General features: G+C 38.9%; 1 protein-coding gene across 1 annotated transcript in view; it reads right to left on the reverse strand.

Annotated features, from left to right (window-relative positions):
* Window positions 1-490: 490 nt before the first annotated feature.
* The window catches only part of bltp3b (bridge-like lipid transfer protein family member 3B), a 142801-nt gene continuing 121244 nt past the window's right edge, over window positions 491-22047 (reverse strand). The window contains exons 18-21 of the mRNA XM_068059075.1: window positions 13855-14114; window positions 10414-10522; window positions 7832-8034; window positions 491-1391 (exon numbers count right to left, since the gene is read on the reverse strand). Coding sequence (XP_067915176.1) covers window positions 1260-1391; window positions 7832-8034; window positions 10414-10522; window positions 13855-14114 — 704 coding nt within the window. The 3' untranslated portion in view covers window positions 491-1259. The remainder of the gene's footprint in view (window positions 1392-7831; window positions 8035-10413; window positions 10523-13854; window positions 14115-22047) is intronic.

The raw sequence follows: 22047 nt of genomic DNA on the forward strand, positions 1-22047 counted from the left end.
GCCTTGTGTAGATGGTAGACAGGCTTAGGGGAGCCAGGAGGTGACTTGCTCGCAGCAGAATTTTCAGCCTCTGACCTGCTCTTGTAGTCACAGTATTTATTATGGCTTGTCCAGTTAAGTTTCTGGTCAATGGTAATCCCCAGGATGCTAATTATTAACTTTGGAGAGATAAGATAAAAGTGGATCATGTGTCTACAGTGTCTAGAGAACAGGACAGGCTGTTAGAAAAAGGATGTAAGCACAGGTGGGATGCTGTCCCAAAGAGAGAAGGAAAAATCAGAGCGAGTGAATTAATTGGCTCTTTACATTTTTTTGTTGGCAGTTCATGAACAGTGAAAGAGAATGGTCTGTAGTATGAATGAACCAATGGCAATGACGGAAAAACAAAATAACAAATAATGTTCATTTACTTTCCGCAAAAAAGAAACACTAAAATTAAAAGACAAGAAATCACCTTCACATAAATGGCAGGAAATGCATGCTGAAATAGTTATTCTGTGCTTTGAGTTTTATTTAGAATACAATCTTTAGTACAATTATTTACGGAAGAATGTTGATGCTATACAAAGGTTGATTGCATAAGATATGTATCATTTTATCTTCAGTCTGTCCTTATTGGTAGTCAACTATACAGATGGATCCTGCACTCAACATGAAATCAAGCAACAATGGTGTCTGCCATAATTACACAAAGCACATACATGCTTAAAATGTTACACTGTACATATTCTATATCACAGATTTTACACAGAAAAATTGATATATGGTCAAGTTAATTACAGTGCAAATTCAGACTCCTTAAAAAAAAGACTTGTTCTGGAGTAGATTTATTTTTAAAAAGCAATTCCCGATAGCAGACCAAATCACAACTCTGTTATATGAAAGAAATTGCTTTCCCGCAACATTTTATTTCAAACCTTATTTCAAGTCCCTTTTAACAGAATTCATTTTAGATTGAAGTAAAAATCAGCACCATCAATATAGGGTGCAAAATCTAATGAGTTCAACAATCATTTCTTAGTCGCATTTACTGCTTGAAGTAGATTAAACACAGATCTGATGTTCATTCTTCACATTCAAAAATATCTGTCTGTAACAGATGAATTAAGTTTCTCTACATAGAGTTTGTTCAACGCTCAACAAGATGACCATATTGTTATCAAGATAATTAGCATTTTTTTAAACCAATAGCAGCTGGTGATACCTATGCCCCAGATTCAAGAAACTCCTCCTGCTTTATGGTAGTCTTCAAAGCTAGGCTATGACTTGAGTTCAAAGTTAACCCTCTTGATTTGATGTATCAAGCTGTCTTTTTCGGTCTGGGCCTCAGCAAGAGCAATTTTAGCTTTGGCCAGCTCCTGTTTTAGACATTCATTTTCTTCCAAAAGTAACTACAAAAAACAGAGAAAATTATTACACCGCTACTGTATTTTTATTTACAACTAAAATAAAAGCAAAATACTGCAGATGCTGGAAATGAAAACAAAGTGCTGGAAATACTCAGCAGGCCAAGCAGCATCTGTGGAGAGAGAAACAGAGTTAACGTTTCAGGTCTCTGACCTTTTATCAGTTCTGCCTGAACTCCTGAGTGTTTCCAGCACTTTGTGTTTTTATTTTTCTTTACTGGCAGGCTACTCTCTAACTAATCTTTTTCTCGTTTTCTTATGCCCTGTAAATGCACTTCCAGTGGTCAGGGTAAGCAAATGACCAGACAATATTGTCCTGCAGTTGGGAAACAGCATGTGAAAGTTGCCTGTGGACAAATTAATTTTGCATACTGTTACAGACGCAACTAAGATTGGGAGTGAACCAGCACCCTAATCGTCAAGGTTTATTGGAGTTCCAAAGCAGAGGGTCATTGTGTCCAGTTTGAAAGTGAACCAGCACCCTAATCGTCGTCAAGGTTTATTGGAGTTCCAAAGCAGAGGGTCATTGTGTCCAGTTTGAACACATGCCTAAACATCAGGAACTAGAGCCTATGTATATAGCCATCCAAGTTAACTACCTAATGGGTGAAGAGTAACATGATTGGCTTGTCTTTACTTCTGGAACACTATGGGTTATTCAAGATGCTACTTTCATATTTCCTGTTATCTGACCAAAAAATGATTTATAACAGTGCCATTCAGAAAATAACTGGTTTAATTCAATATGATTGTTATTCAGGCCATTTTCTGGTAAAATGTGTAAAAAGAAAAGTGATCAGACTCCAACTTGTAGGATAAGTATGTTGACTACATGCTACAAAATGCAGACTATTTGTTTCCAGCAAAAAAACATCTAATATTGTGACTGCTAACTGAACATATGATATGATCTTAGAAATACAAAGCTGGAAAAGCTATACCTGAAAGAGAGAAAGAAAATGTTGCAAATACACAGATCAATGAAAGTGACAAATGCTAAGTTAATATTTGAGTATAGATTTGTCAGAATTGAAACCAAAAGATAAGCGGGCCACTTTATAGCACCAAAGAAAGCAAGAACAAAAGGTTGAGTTAGGTATGCCAGCAACTATCATAAGGTTGACTAGCCTATGAACAGATTTATCTAAAGTAGTATGAGTGGTTCCATTTCTTTTGTTAAATTTTGAAGATTTGTGGTTTAAAACTAAAAAGGAGTCCATGGATTTTTCTTAAAGGGTCACTGAGAGGTCCGGACTGTAAACAGTTACTGGAAGGCACCTGTCTTCAAATAATTACCCAGCAGGAGTTGTTTTGGACCTGGGGAAAGATGTTTGCAGAGAAGTAACAAGTCAAGATTTATAGGGGTCAGGAGGCTTGACTCCTGACATTGTTTATGGTTTCGCTTTGGATAGTGAGTTGGGATATGGACAATGATTTGAAAAGACAGTAGAGAAAACTTGCCAAGAGAGCAACACCCAGCTCAGTCTGTACCAGCTCTTTGAAAAAGCCTGCCAGTTTTCCATCTCTTGAGAAGCAACTGTAAGAAACTGTCTGAAACCCATTACTGCATTTTCCCTGGAAAGCCTGCCCAAACTGATCTTCAACGTCATCTGGCACAAACTGTTCTAGGAAGATCTCAGTGACAGCCATCTATATGTATTTGGGATGCTAAACCAAAAAGAACTTCATAACATCTTGACATATCTTCTGTTTTTTCTTCAAGAATTTGCAAGTATTTTGGCCAATGTATTTTTTTTTTGTACTAAAGCTCTAAAGAGCACTTCTCTATTTTTTCAGTTAACCTGTGTGTGTGTGCAAGGGGCTAAGGTAAAAAGGGAACTTTTATATTTTGATCTGCGTGTTTATGCTTTGCTTCATTACTGGTTAAGACTTGTTTTATAACTAATAATTTTGTTGTTTATTAAAGAAACCTGGTTGGTGCGGTTTTATTCTGGGGATAAAAATAGAGCCTATGATTGATAATATCGGTAAGTGGGGAAAAAATGTAAATATATGTTGTGACCTGTGGAGAAGTGGAACTAGAATTAACAGTGCACTCCTCCTGCCTCGGTCATAACAAAAGATTGAAAGACACGGACAAAGTCTTGGATGCTATACAAATATCTTGGTCAAACAGTGAAAGACATTACAAAGCCAAAAGGAGCAGATATAATTCCAAATTGGTAAAGAGTGAAGACATCGCCATAAGCATTCAGTCCCTCTATATCTCTGCTTGTTCCTCAAGCAGCACTCCATCAACAGCATCCTCCTCCATTTCGCTGAATTTGTTCTCATCCTGAACTGCCCTCCACTAATTTCTCCATATACGGGAACCTGTATGGGTCCCAGCCATATCTAGAGTAAAGTCAGTGACTCTGTTGATAATACACAATATTTGAAAAATTTGAATTTATTTTATTCATTTTCTCTTATGTGCTGAAAAAGATCATATTTTAGGTGTTCATTGAAGAATTGCAGATTGAATTTTTGAAGACAGTAAATTGTAATCTTGGAAAAATATGAAGGAGTACTTTTGTAAAGTGAGTATTGTACTTGTGTAGATATGGGGGGATTGAAGGCAGTGGTGACAGTTGCTTTACTAAGGAAAATAAAAGCTTTTCAACAATGTATTTATTCCTGCTGTTTAACGCACAGAAGCTTGAAATATTTTCAAAGTTTGTTAATTTTTGTAACTGCAGCAAAATATTGAAAATTTTAATATAAACTGGATGGACAATATGGAAGCTTTTATTCCCACTAACATCTGTGCGTTTGATCAACTCACATCTATTTGGTTTAATGAATCAAATCAATTTATTTAAACAAAAACAATGTCCATTTATTTATATTCATCTTTCAGTCTTTTCCTCGTCTCCAATAGTGCTCTATACTTAGCCATTAAGAGTTTGTAAGAAAAGTCCAGATGACTGTTCATCTACCCCTACCAATGGGAAGCACTCCGCATCTGTGCAGCCTCTATCCCCATCACTCAACAGATTGAAAACCTTTTATGTGAAGAATTAGAGCTGCTAATGTCCATCCTACCCACTTCATGCCATAGTGTAATAATGAGTCTTTTCCTCTATTTAAATGGTCTTCCTCACTGGATTGACTTCTCCTATCTCTCTGCCAAAGTAGTTCTTCAATGCATAAAATGGCCCCCAACCCTTAATTTTGCTTCCCTCCCGAAAGCAAAATGGCACATTATGAGTTTAAATTATTTGATTAAATCATTAGGGTGATATCTACTTCATATAGGTGACTTAGAAGTTCTACCTATTCTGATTTTGCAAAGGAATACACAAAAGATCGGCAGAAATCATGTTTACATGTCTATCTGGGATGTCCACGGAAGTTTATGGCAGTTGAGCAGAAGAAATATCAAAAAGAATTCCCAGCGATAGGATTTGTTTAAAAGAGAAGTGCTTTTCTTCGGTTAATATTGAGTTGATATTTTCTGTCAATGAAAAGCAACTAAGATGATGCCACAAAATTTCCCTGAATTTCTTGCCCTTTCCTAAACTCGACATGGGGGCAGATTAAAAGCTACATACAAGTTTCCCAAGTTTATAGCTAAACAGCTGCATAATCTACATCATTCATTGTTACCCAACTATCAAGGTTGGCATCACTTAAAGTCAACGAGATTTGTCCAAATTGGATGCATCTTAGGATGCTGAGGGAAGCAAGGGTGGAGATAGCAGAAGCTCTGACCAGTCTTTCAATCGTCCTTTAATATGCAAATAGGGCCAAAGGCCTGGAAGATTGCAAACGTTTCTCCCCTCTTTTGAATTGGAGTGTGAGATAAACTTGGTAATTCGGAGCCAGTCAGTCTGAAGACAGTGGTGAGAAAACTACTAGAGGCCATGATCAAGAACAAAATTAATTTTTACTTGAAGAAGTATGGGTTAATAAAGAATAAAAACAGGAAGTGCTGGAAATACTCAGCAGGTCTGGCAGCATCTGTGGAGAAAGAAACAGAGTTACCGTTTCGGGTCGATGACCTTTCATCAGATCTGCTATTTCCAGCACTTTGTTTTATTTCAGGTTTCCAGCATCTGCAGTATTTAGCTTTTAATATGGGGTTAATAAGGGGCAGCCTTGTTAAAGGCAAAACCTGTCTGACTAAATGGATTGAGTTCTTTAATGAAGCAGGTTGAAAAAGATAGTGCAGTAGAAGAATATATGGACTTTGAAAAGGCATTTGATCAAGTATCACATAACAGACTGATATCTGGACCATTGTTTTTCTTGTTATATATAAATGGACCAGGACCTGGGTATAGGGAGTACAATTTTAAAGTTTGCGGATGAGACAAAACTTGGCAACTTGAGCAGAATAGTAGCAGACTTCAGGAAGACATAGACAAACTGGTGAAATGGACAGACACATGGCAGATGTAATTTAATCAGAATTGTTACAGCACAGGAGACCATTCGGCCTATTCAGTCTGCACTGATTCTCCAAATTTGCATTTCATCCAGTGCCACTCCTCCGCCTTCTCCCCATAACTCTGCACACTCTTCCTTTTCAGATAACAGTCTAATTCCCTTTTGAATGCCTCGATTGAACCTGCCTGCACCACACTCACAGGCAGTGCATTCCAGATCCTAACCACTCACTGCATGAAGAGGTTTTTCTTCATGTCGCCATTGCTTCTGTTGGCAGTTACCTTAAATCTGTGCCTTCTTTATCCTTTCACGAGTGGGAACATTTTCTCCCTATCTACTCTGTCCAGACCCTCATGATTTTGAATACCTCTATCAAATCACTTCTCAGCATTCTCTTCTCCAAAGCAAACAGTTCTAACTTCTCCAATCTATCTTCAAAGCCGAAGTTCCTCATCCCTGCAACCATTCTCGTGAATCTTTTCTGTACTCTCTCCAATGCCAACACATCTTTCCTAAAGTACGGCGCCCAGAACTGGACGCAATACTCCAGCTGAGGCCGAACTAGTGTCTTATACAAGTTCAACATAACCTCCTTGCTCTTGTACTCTACGCCCCAATTAATAAAGCCTAAGATACTATATGCTTTATGAACTGTGCTCTCAACCTGTCCTGCCAGCTTCAATGACACATGCCGACATAAACCCAGGTCCCTCTGCTCCTAACTCCCCTTTAGAATTGTACCCTTTATTTTATATTGTCTCTAATGCCACAAAGTGTGAATTTGTGCACTTGAGAGGAACAACATGAGAAGGCCCTGTAGTCTACACGGTACTATTTCAAGCGGGGTACAAGAGTAGAGGGAACTGGGAGTGCAGATTCACAAATTTTTGAAAGTAGTAGGGCAAATTGATATGGCCATTAATAATAGCATGTGTGATACTTGGCTTTGTAAACAGGGGCATTGGATACAATAACAAGGAAGTCATAGTAAACTAATCACTGGTTAGACCTCAGCTGGAGTTCTGTGTACACTTCGGGGCATGGAACTTTTACAAAAAAGGTCATGGCGTTGGTGAGGGTACAGAAGAAATTTACCTGTATGATACCAGGGATGAGGGACTTCAGTTATGTGGAGAGATTGGAGAAGCTAGGATTGTTCTCCTTTGAGCAATGAAGGTTAAGAGAAGACCTAAATAGAGGTATTCAAAATTGAGAGGTTTTGAGTAGGGAGAAACTCTGGCAAGTGAGTCAGTAACCAGAGGTCGCAGATTTAAATAATTGGTAAAAGAAGTGGAGGGGAAAACAGGAGAACTTTGTTCACACAGAGGGTTGTTAGAATCGAGAATGCACTACCTGCAAGTGTGGTGGAAGCAGATTCCACAGGAACTTTCAAAAGCTAATTGGGCAGGTACTTGAGAATTAATTTGCGGGGTCATGGAGGAAAAGATGGGAGTAAATTGACAGCTCATTCAAAGAGCTGGCATAGGTACGACAGGTTGAATAGCCTCCTTCTATCCTATAAGATTCTCTGATTCTAAGGTTGTAATATCATGTTGAGACTGAGGTTGTTGCCCTTATATGAAATACAAATGTGTACAATACAGCATGTTTAAAATCTGTTTTTGTGCACCCGTGAATCTGCATTTCCAAACTCAAGTATACAACTCTCCAAGATATCTGCACTCCTCCAATTCAGGTCTCTTGCACTTTCTTGCATTCAGCTGCCTAGGCTCTAAACTCTAATTCCCCCCTCAAATCTCTCCACCTCTCTCACCTCCTTTCAGACGCTCTTAATATCCACCTGCTTAGCCAAGCTTTTGGTCACATATCCTGGTATCTCCTTATGTGGCTTGATATCAAATTCTGTTTGATAGCGCTCCAGTGAAATGCCTTAGGTGTTTTAGTACGTCAAAGACGCTATATAAATGCAAATTATTCTTGTAGTTTTAATGCCCTATCCTCCTCCACCAGGTTTCACAAATGAATTAAGTAGATTGTGTTTTTTTTGTTTTGTACTTTTAATTAGTCCTTACCTGTTCCCTATCAACTGAATATCCAGCAGCTGACTTAATGACTCCAAGATCTGACTGCCCAGGTGGGCATGGCTTCTTTGGAACTGTTTGAGTGGACTGTGACGTATATCTGACCTCCTTTGATGCATCACATTTTAAGCATGATAATACTGTTTGTTTTGTGGATTCACTGTTTGCTGGGTTCCGACTCGATAGCTGGGCACCTAGATGAGAGAAACACAAGTAAACAAGAAATCATCCAGACCCAATGTAAATACGTAATCTATTAGAAAGAATAGTAAGGCATTAAATCACTAGTCCTACAGCCCATTAAATTTACAATGTACAAGTTGCAGACCTGATCAAAAATACAAAACATACGCAAAAATTACTAACCCTTAAACATACAACAAAATCAGGAAATGAAACATGGACCAGGCATTACCATCATCAATACAGCATCAATCAGTCACAAGCCAGATTTAAAGATTCTGACTACTATATCCAAAATAGGTGCTCCAACTATAAATAGAACTTGGGCTAAATTACCCGAGACAGACTGGGAATTTGAGGTTTCAACTTCAAAGTATCAATATGATTTAAGAGAAATTCTTTGGGAAAATTTGTCCTTTGAATTTTGCAGCAAATGGCAAGTTATTTTTCAGTCACCATTTTGTGCCAGATGCTTTCACGCTTTGTGTACAGCAAAGTCATGTTTGGAGGTCACCCTAATAAAGTGAGAGGACTGTTAAGACTCAGGTTGATGTCAAGTTTACTTGCATTGCAGCGCTAATGTTTATTTTTCAGGACAGATCTATTTGTTTAAAGTAAATAGGCAAAAAGCTTAGTTAATTAATAATAGATTAATAGTAAAACAAAATCTGTTACAAATTATTATTAACCTTGAAAATTGTACGCAACACAAATACAAGAAAAAGGATCACTACAAAATGCTTAGCTCCTGATCTGAAAACACAGAGAACGAATCCCTGAATATAATTGTGGGCAGTGGGTTGACGAACAATGACTTATCTGCAGCACTGACAAGACCAAGTCAATAAAGCTGCCAAAACAAATCATGCTATGAAGTCACCCACTCACCTCTCTTCAAAAATGATCCCAAGCTCAACTCAATTCAATTGTTGCAATTAAAAACAACTAATATTTCAACTTGCCAGAACTGAATATTTGAAGATAACTGGGAATGTTTATTGTCAAATTATAATTTTAAAAAGCACAAGGCTAAAGGTAGACAGTAACATTTGTGTTTTAGAAGTGTATTTCCCCTTGCTGGCAGACTATCGTGGCACATATCCACTTTGCCATCCTCAGCACAGTACAGTTCCAATTTATTGATCTGGATGAGGTTGGCCTCCCTAACAAATCCACAGAGATGTGGCCATGATGAATCCTGTGGCCACGATGAATCCTGACACCAACAGGAAAAAAAACTCTATACTGCATATAAATGTAAAACAAGCCATGGCAAATACAGAGAGAAACATTTATACAATTTTTTTTCGTCTGTGAAACTTCTACACAGTGTTGTCACAAGAACTCAGTGCTTTGCATGCATTTAGTCAAAATATATTAATTTTTCAACCAAACCTGTTGACAGCATAGAAAGAATCCTACTTTGATCTCTGCAACCTAGCAAAAATGCTTAATCTCTGTGGTGGCTTCAAGATTAGACATATTAACAGCAACTGTAGTATAATACTCTCCCAATTAAGTGCCTTAACCCTAAAAGAAGTGCGCTCTCAACTACATAGTATGAATTTATTTAATTTCCCACACCAATCATTTGCATAGCCTTCTTTGGTATGAATACCAAATTTTACTGATTTGTGAGCAGTTTTATATGGCAAATCTGCACTTAACAGAAACTGAATTACAGCTCAAATTCATTTCTTTAGGGGCCTTACAGCTTTAGAAGGAAGACTCTCATCTCATCACTCTGTGCTATATTCAACTCACATTTCCAAGGTGAAAGGACAGCACCCACCACCACATTGTTTTGTTAATTCTCCTCTTGAGTCAGATATTAGCTGATGTACAAAAACATCCACTCTTCTCTGTTTGCACAGAAAACCTGGTTGAAAATTCTCTAGGCAAGAAATTGTCAGAATCCGGTATACGCTTAGACTGCAATCAGCCAGTGGCCAGACCATTACAATTGTGGATTGACTCATGATGTGACCAGAAGTAGTGTCCAGTCTGTCACAGTAATGATTTGAGACCAAATCTTCATCCCAAATACATGAACATTGTGAAAATGGAATTCTTTGTTTATCCAGCATGTGATGCAGGGGTGACAAAGGAACAACTATGTAAATTAGTTTAAATGTTTACACCAACAAAAAATATCAAAATAACATTCAAACATGATTTTAACATCCTACTACCTTAAAATAATGCAGGCAAAATAACTATGTCATGGGGCTTATAACAGAATTTCACTACCTCCAAGCTGAGGATGTGCACTCTCAATGAGTTTCATCAATAAGAATTAAAGCATATCTACAATAACCAAACCACAAAACTATGTTTCCTACTTTTTTGATCTCCCCATGTCTGCAACAGTAAACTAAGTAATTCCTCACCTCCAATGCAAAATGTTCCATCATCACTTCTGCGCATGATTAGATTATTAATAAACAGTTCCACTGGCTGTGGTTCCCGGGCTGGCTGATCACGGCGTGGATTGTCATCCTTTGAATCAAATTATAAAGACAGTTTTTATATATGCATTTACTATAAAACCTGTAGGTACTTGGTGCAAAAATTGTTTTTGCACATTTGCACAAACATTTCAATAAACTGATCTTGATAGCCTTTGTAATGACCACCGAATAGTTACACAAAATTTCTCTGCAAGTACCTGCAAGCCATTGCCGGTCATTTTTACTGACCATGAGAAAGGTTAGGGGCCACCATGATGATCTATTGTAGTTTGACCCATCAAGCCAAATTTTGTTCACTATTTGTAAAGCAGATCTATTATACTAATTTGGTTACACATTATCATACTAATTATTTATTTATTTTTATTTAGAGATACAGCACTGAAACAGGCCCTTCGGCCCACAGAGTCTGTGCCGACCAACAACCACCCATTTATACTAACCCTACAGTAATTCCATATTCTTCTAACACCTACCTACACTAGGGGCAATTTACAACAGCCAATTTACCTATCACCTGCAAGTCTTTGGCAGTGGGAGGAAACCGGAGCACCCGGCGAAAACCCACGCAGTCACAGGGAGAACTTGCAAACTCCACACAGGCAGTACCCAGAATCGAACCCGGGTCCCTGGAGCTGTGAGGCTGCGGTGCTAACCACTGCGCCACTGTATGAAAAAGTGACCATCCCTAAAATAGTGGTGTAATACAGGAAAAAAATCACGTACACAAAGAATTTCAATTTTGATATTCATTAAATTACTTGTCCACTAGAATATTTACAAGCAAAACTACATACTTAAGAACAAAACACATTATACAAATCCAACTGCCATATTTTTGTTCAATATAGTGCATTATTTGTCCTTGGATCAGAATCCATTCACACCAAAATCAGGTACATCCTCTACTGACTGCATTGTTCTGGATTAGAGGATGTGGAAACAAACTCCTAAATATACTTATGAATTAACATAGATATTTCCAACCTACAGAAACTTAGACTGATTCCTGAATTATTTTCTCTACTTTTGTAGATGAATGAATGAATGAGCATGAGCTCTCCAGATAACTCAGAGGTAGTCATCAACTTTGAGCAATACAGACCACGTAGGTCTCAGCTTCAATCTTTGCTTTGTGCCCAGTTAGCTGATCTCAACCAGGGTCCTGTTCCTCATTTCTATAGAGTAACCTATGCTGAAAATGGGCATGCATTGACAATGCCTGAGGGCAGGATTTGGCTTTGCAGTGATTTCTTGCAGTCAGACAGCCAGTATTGTTTAACCAGACTCCGTCATGAATAATAGCCAATGGGTAAGACACTGGAATGCAACAACCATACATTAATACAAAAGCAAAATACTGTGGATGGTGTAAAGGTGAAATAACAGAAAATGCTGGAAATACTCAGGTCAGGCAATATCCTCTACCATTTCCAGCACAATGCCGCCAAACACATCTTCTCCTCCCCACCCAGAATCCAAAGGCTCCATTTCTTGTATGACACCATGGCCTACTCTTCAATTGCTCCCAAAATCCCCTCCCCTACCCATGCAAGCACAGGAAATGCAACACCTGCCCTTTCCCTCTCTTCCCATGATCCAGGGCCCCAAACACCCCTTCCAGGTGAAACAGTGACTTACTTGGACTTATTTCAATTTAGTATCTTGTATTTGCAGCTCACAATGCAATCTCTACAACACTGAGGAAACCAAACACAAATGGGTGATCACTTTTCTGAACACCTCTGTTCAGTCTGGAGGCTTGACGCCGAGCTTCAGTTGCTTGCCATTTTAATTCTCCATCCCAGTTCTACTGACTTCTCTGTCCTTGGTTTCCTACACAATTCTCGTGATGCACTACAGAAGCTCGAGGATAGCACCTCATCTTTCGATTAAGCACTATACAGCCTTACAACTCAAAACTGAATTCAACAATTCTAGATCATAACCACTGATCCCATGGTTTTTGGACAACAGATGCTGATAATGATTCTGCTGTTGCCATTTACAGTTCCTCCTGACCCATCTTTTGTTTCTTCACTTGTCCCATTACCATCTCCTCTTCCCTTGCACTATCACTCCTTTCATCATTTAGTCAATCCTGCCTTCGACCCAATCACAGGCCTTATCTTTTGTTCTTTCCTCCCCTCTCCCCTTTCTCTGCCACTGTACTTGTTCAAAAACTAATGTAGCTGTATATTTTCCAGTTCTGATGAAAGATCACAGACCTGAAATGTTAACTCTCCCGATGAGAGGGAAGGGGAAAGAGGGAAGAGGGGAGAGTGAAGGGGTAGAGGCATTGGGAAAAGGAGGAAATGGAGATGTGAAAGAGAAGGAGGGAGGAAAAATTGGGCTGAATTTTGCTCAGTGGTGAATGAATAGCATCAGCCATTCATTACATTTGTACTTTCTCACGGACTCTCTTTGGGATTTTGCACTGATGTAAATTACACAGCCAAAGCAGCAAGGTGCCTTCTACAGAGGATCAGGGCAAGCAACTATTTATCTCCTCAACCAGATTTAAGAAACCTTACTGATGCACACAGAGTCTGAACCAGAAGCGTCAGTTAGAATATTTAATTCAATATCCAGTCAGGTATGGAAAGTGCCATTAGGAGAAGCAACGAAAGATGGAATTTAAAGAGCGATCAAAGAGACAGGAAGAGTAAAAGTTTTTTTATTTAATAGCAACTAACAATAACAAAAAGCTTAAGGAATGAGACTCCACACTTGTAAAAGTTATTTTTCAGTGCCAGAGAGGTTATTTGGTAATAATTGAAGAACTACCATGCTGATAAAAAGGTATTGGCATGGGAATGGACAAGCCCCCAACATTTTCTGGTGAGTTTAGTTCCTATCCCTGAGCCAAGTATAGCAACTTCACACTGTTAAAGGTATTTGAATGGTGAACAAATGGCAAAATACTGTTATAGCGCAGCTTCTGGAAGAGCAGGGCATCTCAGAAAGCAACTTCCAGATTACCACATTTAACTGCACAGGCAGTCGTCGGGAGATGCTGTCTGAATTCCATGTAAGTAATGGTGAGTGCTGTTAGCCATATTGTTTTTTCTACAACAAATCCAACATGCAATTTCAGCCAGTTAATGTAGGCAACATGTGCTAACTTCACAGCACAGTATCACCAGTTGCTGGTCTTTCAGACACCATCCTAGTACAGATTTTATATCTTTTGTGATTGTCAAAATACTGATCTGCAATTGGCAGATTGCAAACAAAGAGGTGGGATGGACACTAAATCGTCACAGGTAATAAAAAAAGAGCAGCAGGACCTTTGATGGCAATCACGTGTTCCACTGTTATGGGGAAAAATTGTTTTACACAAAAAAGTAGCCATCATACCTTCAGGTTAATCCTTGTATCAATTATTTCAATCTTCATAGGGATTATGTCAGCAGGTACTTCATCTTCCAAAAATGCTCCTAGATTTGTGAGGGAAGACATCAGGAACTCTGAATTGAAATTCTTAATCATGCACTGCAAGAAACCATTCTTGACTGCAAGTGATGAATGGATAGCAGCACTTGGTCCACTCTCCAAACGCAGACTCACTTCAGGCGATTCTTTCCTGTGCTGCTGTGTAACTGAGGACTGGTGTCGATCTGACCTCAACAAAAGGAAAATGGACAATAAACAAATAAATTCCATTGCTTAACAAAGTACTTCAATTGAAACAGTTATTCCTTGAACTATTAGTTTCTTAAAAGTCATGCTTGAGTTCATGTGTTTATTATTGACCAGTTTCATTAATAGTAATGTTATTTGGTGGCTGCATTTTGCAGCAGCATATTTTTTTGGTACACTTTTCCCTTGCTTAACTGTAAAGCATGAATAGAATATTGAACAACATGTAGTTTGCCTGAAATTAGACTTGAACCAACCTGAAAAGAATTTATTTTGAGCAACCATGACCAAAAACAGTCAGATTTAGATTGCTTTTTCCTCTTCTCAGGTGATTTCAGAGCTTATTGAACACCAGTGCAACAGGACTGGAGGCTATAAAGAACCTGGCAGTATTGCATTACAACTGCCAGTCTCTAACCAAATCTGATGTCATAGTTTAGTTTAGTTTAGAGATACAGCACTGAAACAGGCCCTTCGGCCCACCGAGTCTGTGCCGACCATCAACCACCCATTTATACTAATCCTACACTTATCCCATATTCCTATCACATCCCCACCTGTCCCTATATTTCCCTACCACCTACCTATACTAGGGGCAATTTATAATGGCCAATTTACCTACCAACCTGCAAGTCTTTTGGCTTGTGGGAGGAAACCGGAGCACCCGGAGAAAACCCACGCAGACACAGGGAGAACTTGCAAACTCCACACAGGCAGTACCCAGAATTGAACCCGGGTCGCTGGAGCTGTGAGGCTACAGTGCTAACCACTGCGCCACTGTGCATTGTTGTACAATAGTGAAAAATGCAAAAAGAGCTTTTCACCTGAAGTTAAGACAAATATATTAGTATTGCTGAAAACAGAACCATTTTGAAGCTTTTTGTCTTGCACTCATCAGGACAATTCACAAGAATACCAATGTAAGGGAAGCAAAAACTTTATACTATATGAGAGAGTGCTGATTGGTTGGCAAGTGAACTCTGATTGGTAGAGGCATTGCCATGGAGAATGCACCAGTTTATGGTGACTGACAGTTAACTGCCAAGCTTTGTTTGAAATTTAAACCAGGCAGCTTGACTCTAATGGATCAAGGCATTGCCCTGAGGAATGAACCAATGAATGGCTGTTACTTATTTTATTTAGCTGAAACAGTTCCAAATGTGTGTATATGTTCTTTCTGTCTGCAAAGAACAGGGCTCTGTGTATTAATATATGTAGCTTCCAGTACACGCAAATGCACCACACTGCTAGCCTGACTGACAATCTTAAATTGGTTGTTAGCATAATTCTTAGCACACTGAGGATTATTTAGCCAATGCTGTCCAATCGCAGAATCGCATCTAATGACGGACACTATGCAGTAGCAACACGTGTGGTGTTCACCACAAACATGATGCTGCAGACGAGCCAAAAAGACGTTCTGCCTATCACACAAATGAGTAATGCTATATGTGAATTTCAATGCCAGTGTGATGCTAGGTATATAGCCAGTACGCCCCAAAGACTGGTGAATCGTATCAAACAACATGTCTCTTCCGCTGTTCGCAACGGGCAAGGTAAAGACCAGCCCATGCTTGCAAAGCTCAAAACACAGTATCCAACATTAGATGTGATTCTGCGATTGGACAGCATTTGCTAAATAATCCTCAGTGTGCTAAGAATTACACTGACAACCAATTTAAGATTGCCAGTCGTGCTTGCAGTGTGGGGCGTGTGCGTGTACTGGAAGCTATATTAATACACAGGGCCCGGTTCTTTGCAGACAGAACGAACATGTACACACATTGCGCCTGTTTCAGCTGAACAAAATAAGTGACAGCTATTTGCTGGTTCATTCCTCAGGACAATGCCTTGGCCAGAGTCAAGCTGCCTGGTTTAAATTTCAATCAAAGCTTGGCAGTTAACTGTCAAGTCACCGTAATCTGGTGCATTCCCATGGCAACGCCTCTACCAACCAGAGTCCACTTGGAATCAGCACTCTTTTATATAGTATAAATTTGTTGCTTCCCTTACATTGGTATTCTTGCGAATTGTCCTGATGAATACAAGACTAAAAGCTTCGATAAAATGCCTGTTTTCAGCCATACTCAAGTTCTGTACTACCAAATGAATAGATATATTAGTGATAGAAAACTGAGAAATCATTGAAATATTGATTTATTTGTCAGTTCCTTATGAAAAATTCTTCATAGCAGCATAATTCACCAGTAACAAATCTTGCTGTTTATAAGATCAGAGCACAAGCTGAGTATTTTGTGCTTTTTGCCAAACATATTCCATTGAATGCACACTGGTGACAAGAAAGCAAATTTTTTGTTTGAAATATTTTTGCTTTCAACTTAAAAATGACAAATGCTTGAAGCACATGCATGTTCCCTCACAAATAATCCAAAGCATTTCTAATGACATGGAAAACGACCCATCAACTCTTATCGTACTATACATATTCAGAATTTTACATTCAATGTGTGTGTACTTGGTGCCCCCTGGTGCATGTAAAAGAGAAAAAATGTATTTATTTAAAAAATGATGAAGGCATACTGATAGGGATGTGGATCAGTGCAGATAATTCCCCAAATAGCTTAATTTCTGATCTCAGCTATTTTGAAAATGGGAAACAGAAGAAACGTGCAAGGCCCAATTCCACAGGGAGACCAAGCAACCCTGCTTACTGGCACGCAACTCCTAGCAGATAGCCTAAAAGCAGCAGCAGCAGAGCTTTAGGAATGGGTCACCTATCTACCCTCTTAGCCATTGAATGGCATATGGTATATAACAAGACCTCAAAGAAAAGCCAATAAAACTAATCATAAAAATGAAAAAAACCCTCTTTACAATAGTTCCAGTCTTTTCAGCTTCAAATATATACTGTTCCACTCCTGAAAAATTGTTAGGTATCTGACAACTGAATCTGGTTGGCTATGTTGCTCTGCAGATTCAGGTGTCACAGCCTAGTCTAACTAGAATCAATAGTTGCCTTCCTTCTGTATTCAGCACAAGGTATTTATTTATGCAAAAAGATTAACTACCACTGTCATTTCATAACATTCTCCTCAACACAACATGTATTCTTGCACCACAGTTCCATCTGCAAGAGAATTTGAATCTGCACTTAGCATACAAAATAAAACATAACCTTGAGAAAAGCATTGAATTTGCACAGTACTCTGTTATTCAAGCTGCTTCCAAATCTGAATTGTTTTGAACATAGACTGTCGCACCCTTCGAGGTACGAAATGGCTACATTTTCCAGTTGCAAAAGCCGGTGCGGAACTATCAAAAGTTGGAAAATATGACACAAACCTATAAAGCCTGATCTGTACAACTTTTACTCCAACTGTAATCTTCCAGACAGGCCTTTTAGGCTGACTTGAAATAGTCCTACCCCAAAGGAATGAGAGTTTCATTCAGATTAAACATCACATGGTATTATGTCTGCTTAGGATAGGATCAGACTCGGTGCTCTTTTCACATTTCTAGAGTGGATTTAAAGGATGTTCCATGCGTAATAGAGCTCTTAAGGAGCCAGAGGAACGTCCGTCTACTTTTTGTTGTTGTTGCTGTGTGTTGCCTGCTCATTTTGGTGTGAAGTCCCTTTAAATTTTTTTCACAACCTTGGAAGCATGGTGTCTTAATGGGGACGACTTGCAAGTGGCCTGCGTGTTAACTTCTGAGCTGCACAGCCATGCAACTTAGGGGGAACACTGACCCAGAGGCTCGCCAGCCTTTTTTAAAATTAATGATTTTACAATGACCCAGCCTTTGCAAGAGCAGGGCATCTTGTGGCATGCCCTATTAAGATTTGTTCGATCAGGTAAAGTGCTTCAAAATTTTTTTCCCCACAGTGTTGCTGGAAGTGCTAGCTGATCTCAGCACAGCAAGGGGAACAGGGCATTTAGGTCAATAATAGAACAAAAAAATTATCACCTTAACCAATAAAATCTAAGGATTGTGAAATAAATGGAGGAAGGACTGAGCAAGAGGATAAATTAGATTAGGTGATTTCAAGGTCAAATCATGGACTGAAAGAGAAAACAAGGGAAAGAAAAATTAGATTGAGAAAGAGACACAAAAGGAAAAGTCAGAAAACACTTTCAGTTTTAAATTAAATTTTAAATTAAAAATCTCCTAAAACAATTCACAACCTGAAGGGATGAGGCACCTCATAACTACTTTGTGGTCAAGAGGTTGATTGACAGTCATTAACAATTATCAAATCGTTAAGGGTACTTGTGCTATTAAATACTAGATATAACTTTTTTGGTGAGTTTAATGAACAATTAATGTACAAATACAGCAACTTTATGAAAATCACAGGGAGGTTAATAGCAAGATGCCATTTTCTCGAAGCTAATGATGGAAATCAGCCACAACTGGTGGCAATTCACAATCCATGAGGTATCTCTGTCTCACATGTTGCTGTCTGATTTGCACATAATTGTGTACACCATTCGCATCTTGTTATTTTGTCAGCAAAATCTGGGCCAGTATGTTTTTAGTTTTGGTTTGCACTTTGGTATCTTTATGAAAAAAAATTTCACTATTTTAATAACACATTTTCAGAGAATTTTGTCATGAGAGGTCATATAACTAAATATTTTTTCTCCACCAATACATCAGAATGCCAACTGTAATTGGTGCACTGTCAAGACATTCACAGACCAGGAAGAGCTGCAAAGAGAGGATATGAAAATGGCACTCTTACAATACAGACTTTCACAAGAGCTCAGGGACACAATTAAAGCATCAAAGTGAAAATTACAATGTCCACAGTAGTCAATAAGTCAAATTAAAATTAATGATAAAAACTGATTTTGACGTTCCCTAATGACTGTATTTAATGGTTGAAGAAATACAGTATAAAAGGAGCCACTTCATAGAGAGATCAGAAGGCACTGGGGCCAAACTGCTCACACCCACCATTCTGCCAACCATGTTTGCTGGCCCTATGACACCCATCTGGTAATAAATGAGGGAAACTAATCGCACATGCTCAGTGTCAGCAGGAAGCCAGTTGCAGAGCTGTGCCATACTCTGCAAGATCACCAGCTGCCAACCTACATCAACAGGATGACACTGCTGGTGGCAGTTAAGGCCGTCACCTCACTCAAAATTATTCTGCTTTTATTTGTAGTTGCAGATTATAACCATCAGGAAAGACTGAACAGGCTGGGGCTCTTTTCTGAAGAAAAGAGAAGGTTAAGGGGCCTAATAGAGGTCTATAAAATCATGAAAAGATTTGATCGGGTAGATGTAGAGATATTCCCACTTATGGGTGGGGCAGCGGGGCGGGGGGAGAAAGAGTTCAAACTAGCTGCCACAAATATAAAATATTCATTAATAAATCCATTAAGTAATTCACAAGAAACTTCTTTACTTAGAGAATCATTAGAATATGGAACTTACTACCACAAAGACTAAGTTGGTGAATAACATAGATGCCTTTAAAGGTAAGTTAAATAAATACATGAGAGGGGATAGAAGGATAAACTGATAGGATTAGATGAAGGAGAGAGGGAGGAGGCTCCTGTGAACCAAAAGCACTGGCATCAATCAGCCAAAGGGCCTACTTCTGTGCCATAAATGACTAAGACTGGCCTGTTTCTGTCCTGCAAATTCTATGTACCTTCTTCCAGACTAGCAGCCAAAATGCTGACAACGTCTAGACCAAACAGGTGTATGATATAGTAGCATGGCTGGCATTTTCATTCGGTCTGAATGCAACCACAGTATAGAACAAGAGCATGTCATGACTGCCCAATTAGGGCCAGCAGATTCAGCCTTCTCCTTACCATTGCCACATGCCCTTCCTCGAGTGTGCACTGCAATTCAGTGGGCATTAAAGATGCAGTTTCTGAGCTGCAGGAGGTAAAGACCTGTGCAGTTGTGTTGGTGTTTGCAAATATTCAGGATAAGGTGTGATGTGCTGTTTTGTTCTGGGCCAGTGGGAGTGCGATCAGACTGCTCTGCTGGGGCCACAACAACCAAGAGGAAATGTTTAAATGTTGGTCTGAAAGATACCTTCAAACAGACCTTGCATTACAAGGTACTGTATTGATCTCTGTGTGAGAATGAGAGAGAAGGGGAACCAGACAAAAGAGCTGGCTGCTACTATCATTTGAGCTTGCAGGAAACAGCAACATTACTCTTCCCTACTCTGTCCATATCCTTGTATGAAAGCATGTCCATGGTGGCCTCTTTTTAAAGAATCTATGGAATAGAATTTGTGAATCTTAGTCCATGATTGTTCTCCTGAACAAGTCATCTTGTTACTCAAGCAAAGGAATCTCAAGACATTGAAGGAGTAACAGATGTATACTCAAACCTCTGCCCAGCCTGACATCTATAAGTAACCATGCAACTAGGCTAGATTACAGTGATTTTGTGTGAAAGCCTTTGAAGATCCATGCATGGCAAGGCATTCAAGATGCAACTTAAATATGGCCTGCTGAAGTAAGGGTGTGAATGAGAAGCAATTTAGGAGCTGTAAAGTTGTGAAGCAGTAAATAGGAAACCTAATAGCTGAAAAGCAACACTTTGTGGCATGCATACTTGGAACTCTAGCTGGTAATTGGTATGTTTCGATTGTCTAACCATGACAGTTTCCTTAATGTGTACCGTCTTTTTCAGTTTCTGTTCCCTGGTTGTGTGGGACATGTACACTGGGCTGAATCTAGCTGCCATCTCCATCTTAAATATATGCTTCCCCTGTGTGGAATGAATGGCCAGCATGTCATGGGACCAATAATTACTCAAGTTACACACTGGAAAAATTTATGGGATGCAAACCATGTCTCCAAATCCCTCCAACACGTAGGGGAAAAATAAACCACAAGTTGTTGGAAGATTTATACACACACACACATACATATATATAAAAATAAAAATCAGCAGATACAAAGCAATAATCTATCAAACTTTCACCAATACTTCTAGCAGTTTTCTGGAACCAAAATAACAAATCCCTAGAGGTGCTTTCCAGAGATTTCAGATCTCTTGTGTCAAGGGTATTCAAAGGATTAATTTAGAACTTAATTCATTTTTTCCACAAGCAAAACCTATATCATGTTATCTGGGAGATAGACACATCCAGAGATCAAAAAGTTCCAACTAAGTCAATCACATTTTACCAAGCATGAATTATGCTGGTCTGATATGACAATCTACCTGCTGCTGTGTTGGGAATCATTCTTAGATTGATCCACCTAGGGGAGTCGAACAATTGGAAAATCAAAATTCAATGTTCTACAAATTGAACAAAGTTAAAAATATACTTGAGATGAATATTAGGTCACCCATTCGAGGGGCATACATATTTAGGATGCCTCCATTGAATACACCATTTATTAAAACTACAACAGATATGCAATATTTATTCTCCCCATTTTTGAATGGACCAGGAATTGTTTTTATCAAGAGGTTAACACCCTTAATGTTTCTTCCACACTGCTTTTTGAATGGAATAGCTGCCAATTTGTGTAAAACTGCAACAGGACATCTTGAACTCAAAACCGTGGCTCAATTGGTAGCACGCTCCCCTCCAAGTCAGGAGGTCCCATTCCAGGACTTGAGCATTAATATCAAGGCTGACACTCCAATGCAGCACTGAGAGATAAAACTTGCATTGTGGATTGACTGCCCGTATTTGAAAGGTTGCGATTTTAATTTCAACAATGGAGATGAAAATAGGGCTATTTCTGTAAGGACAGCTTATCCGTCATTCCACTTTTTCAGCTGATCAGCAAGTTGAAAATCTACCCAGACTGCTGGAAAGGGTAAAGTAGTCATTAACTTTATTCCTACCTGAATTTGATATGGTTAAGACCATAATTTGAGCTATTTAAAAACCATTCTGGCCAAGAAACCCCAAAACTCTCTATAACTGAGAAGTCTCCTTGAAAAAAATGCTTG

Source organism: Heterodontus francisci, chromosome 27 (genome assembly GCF_036365525.1).
Source record: "Heterodontus francisci isolate sHetFra1 chromosome 27, sHetFra1.hap1, whole genome shotgun sequence".
In the NCBI taxonomy this organism is placed as follows: Eukaryota; Metazoa; Chordata; class Chondrichthyes; order Heterodontiformes; family Heterodontidae; genus Heterodontus; species Heterodontus francisci.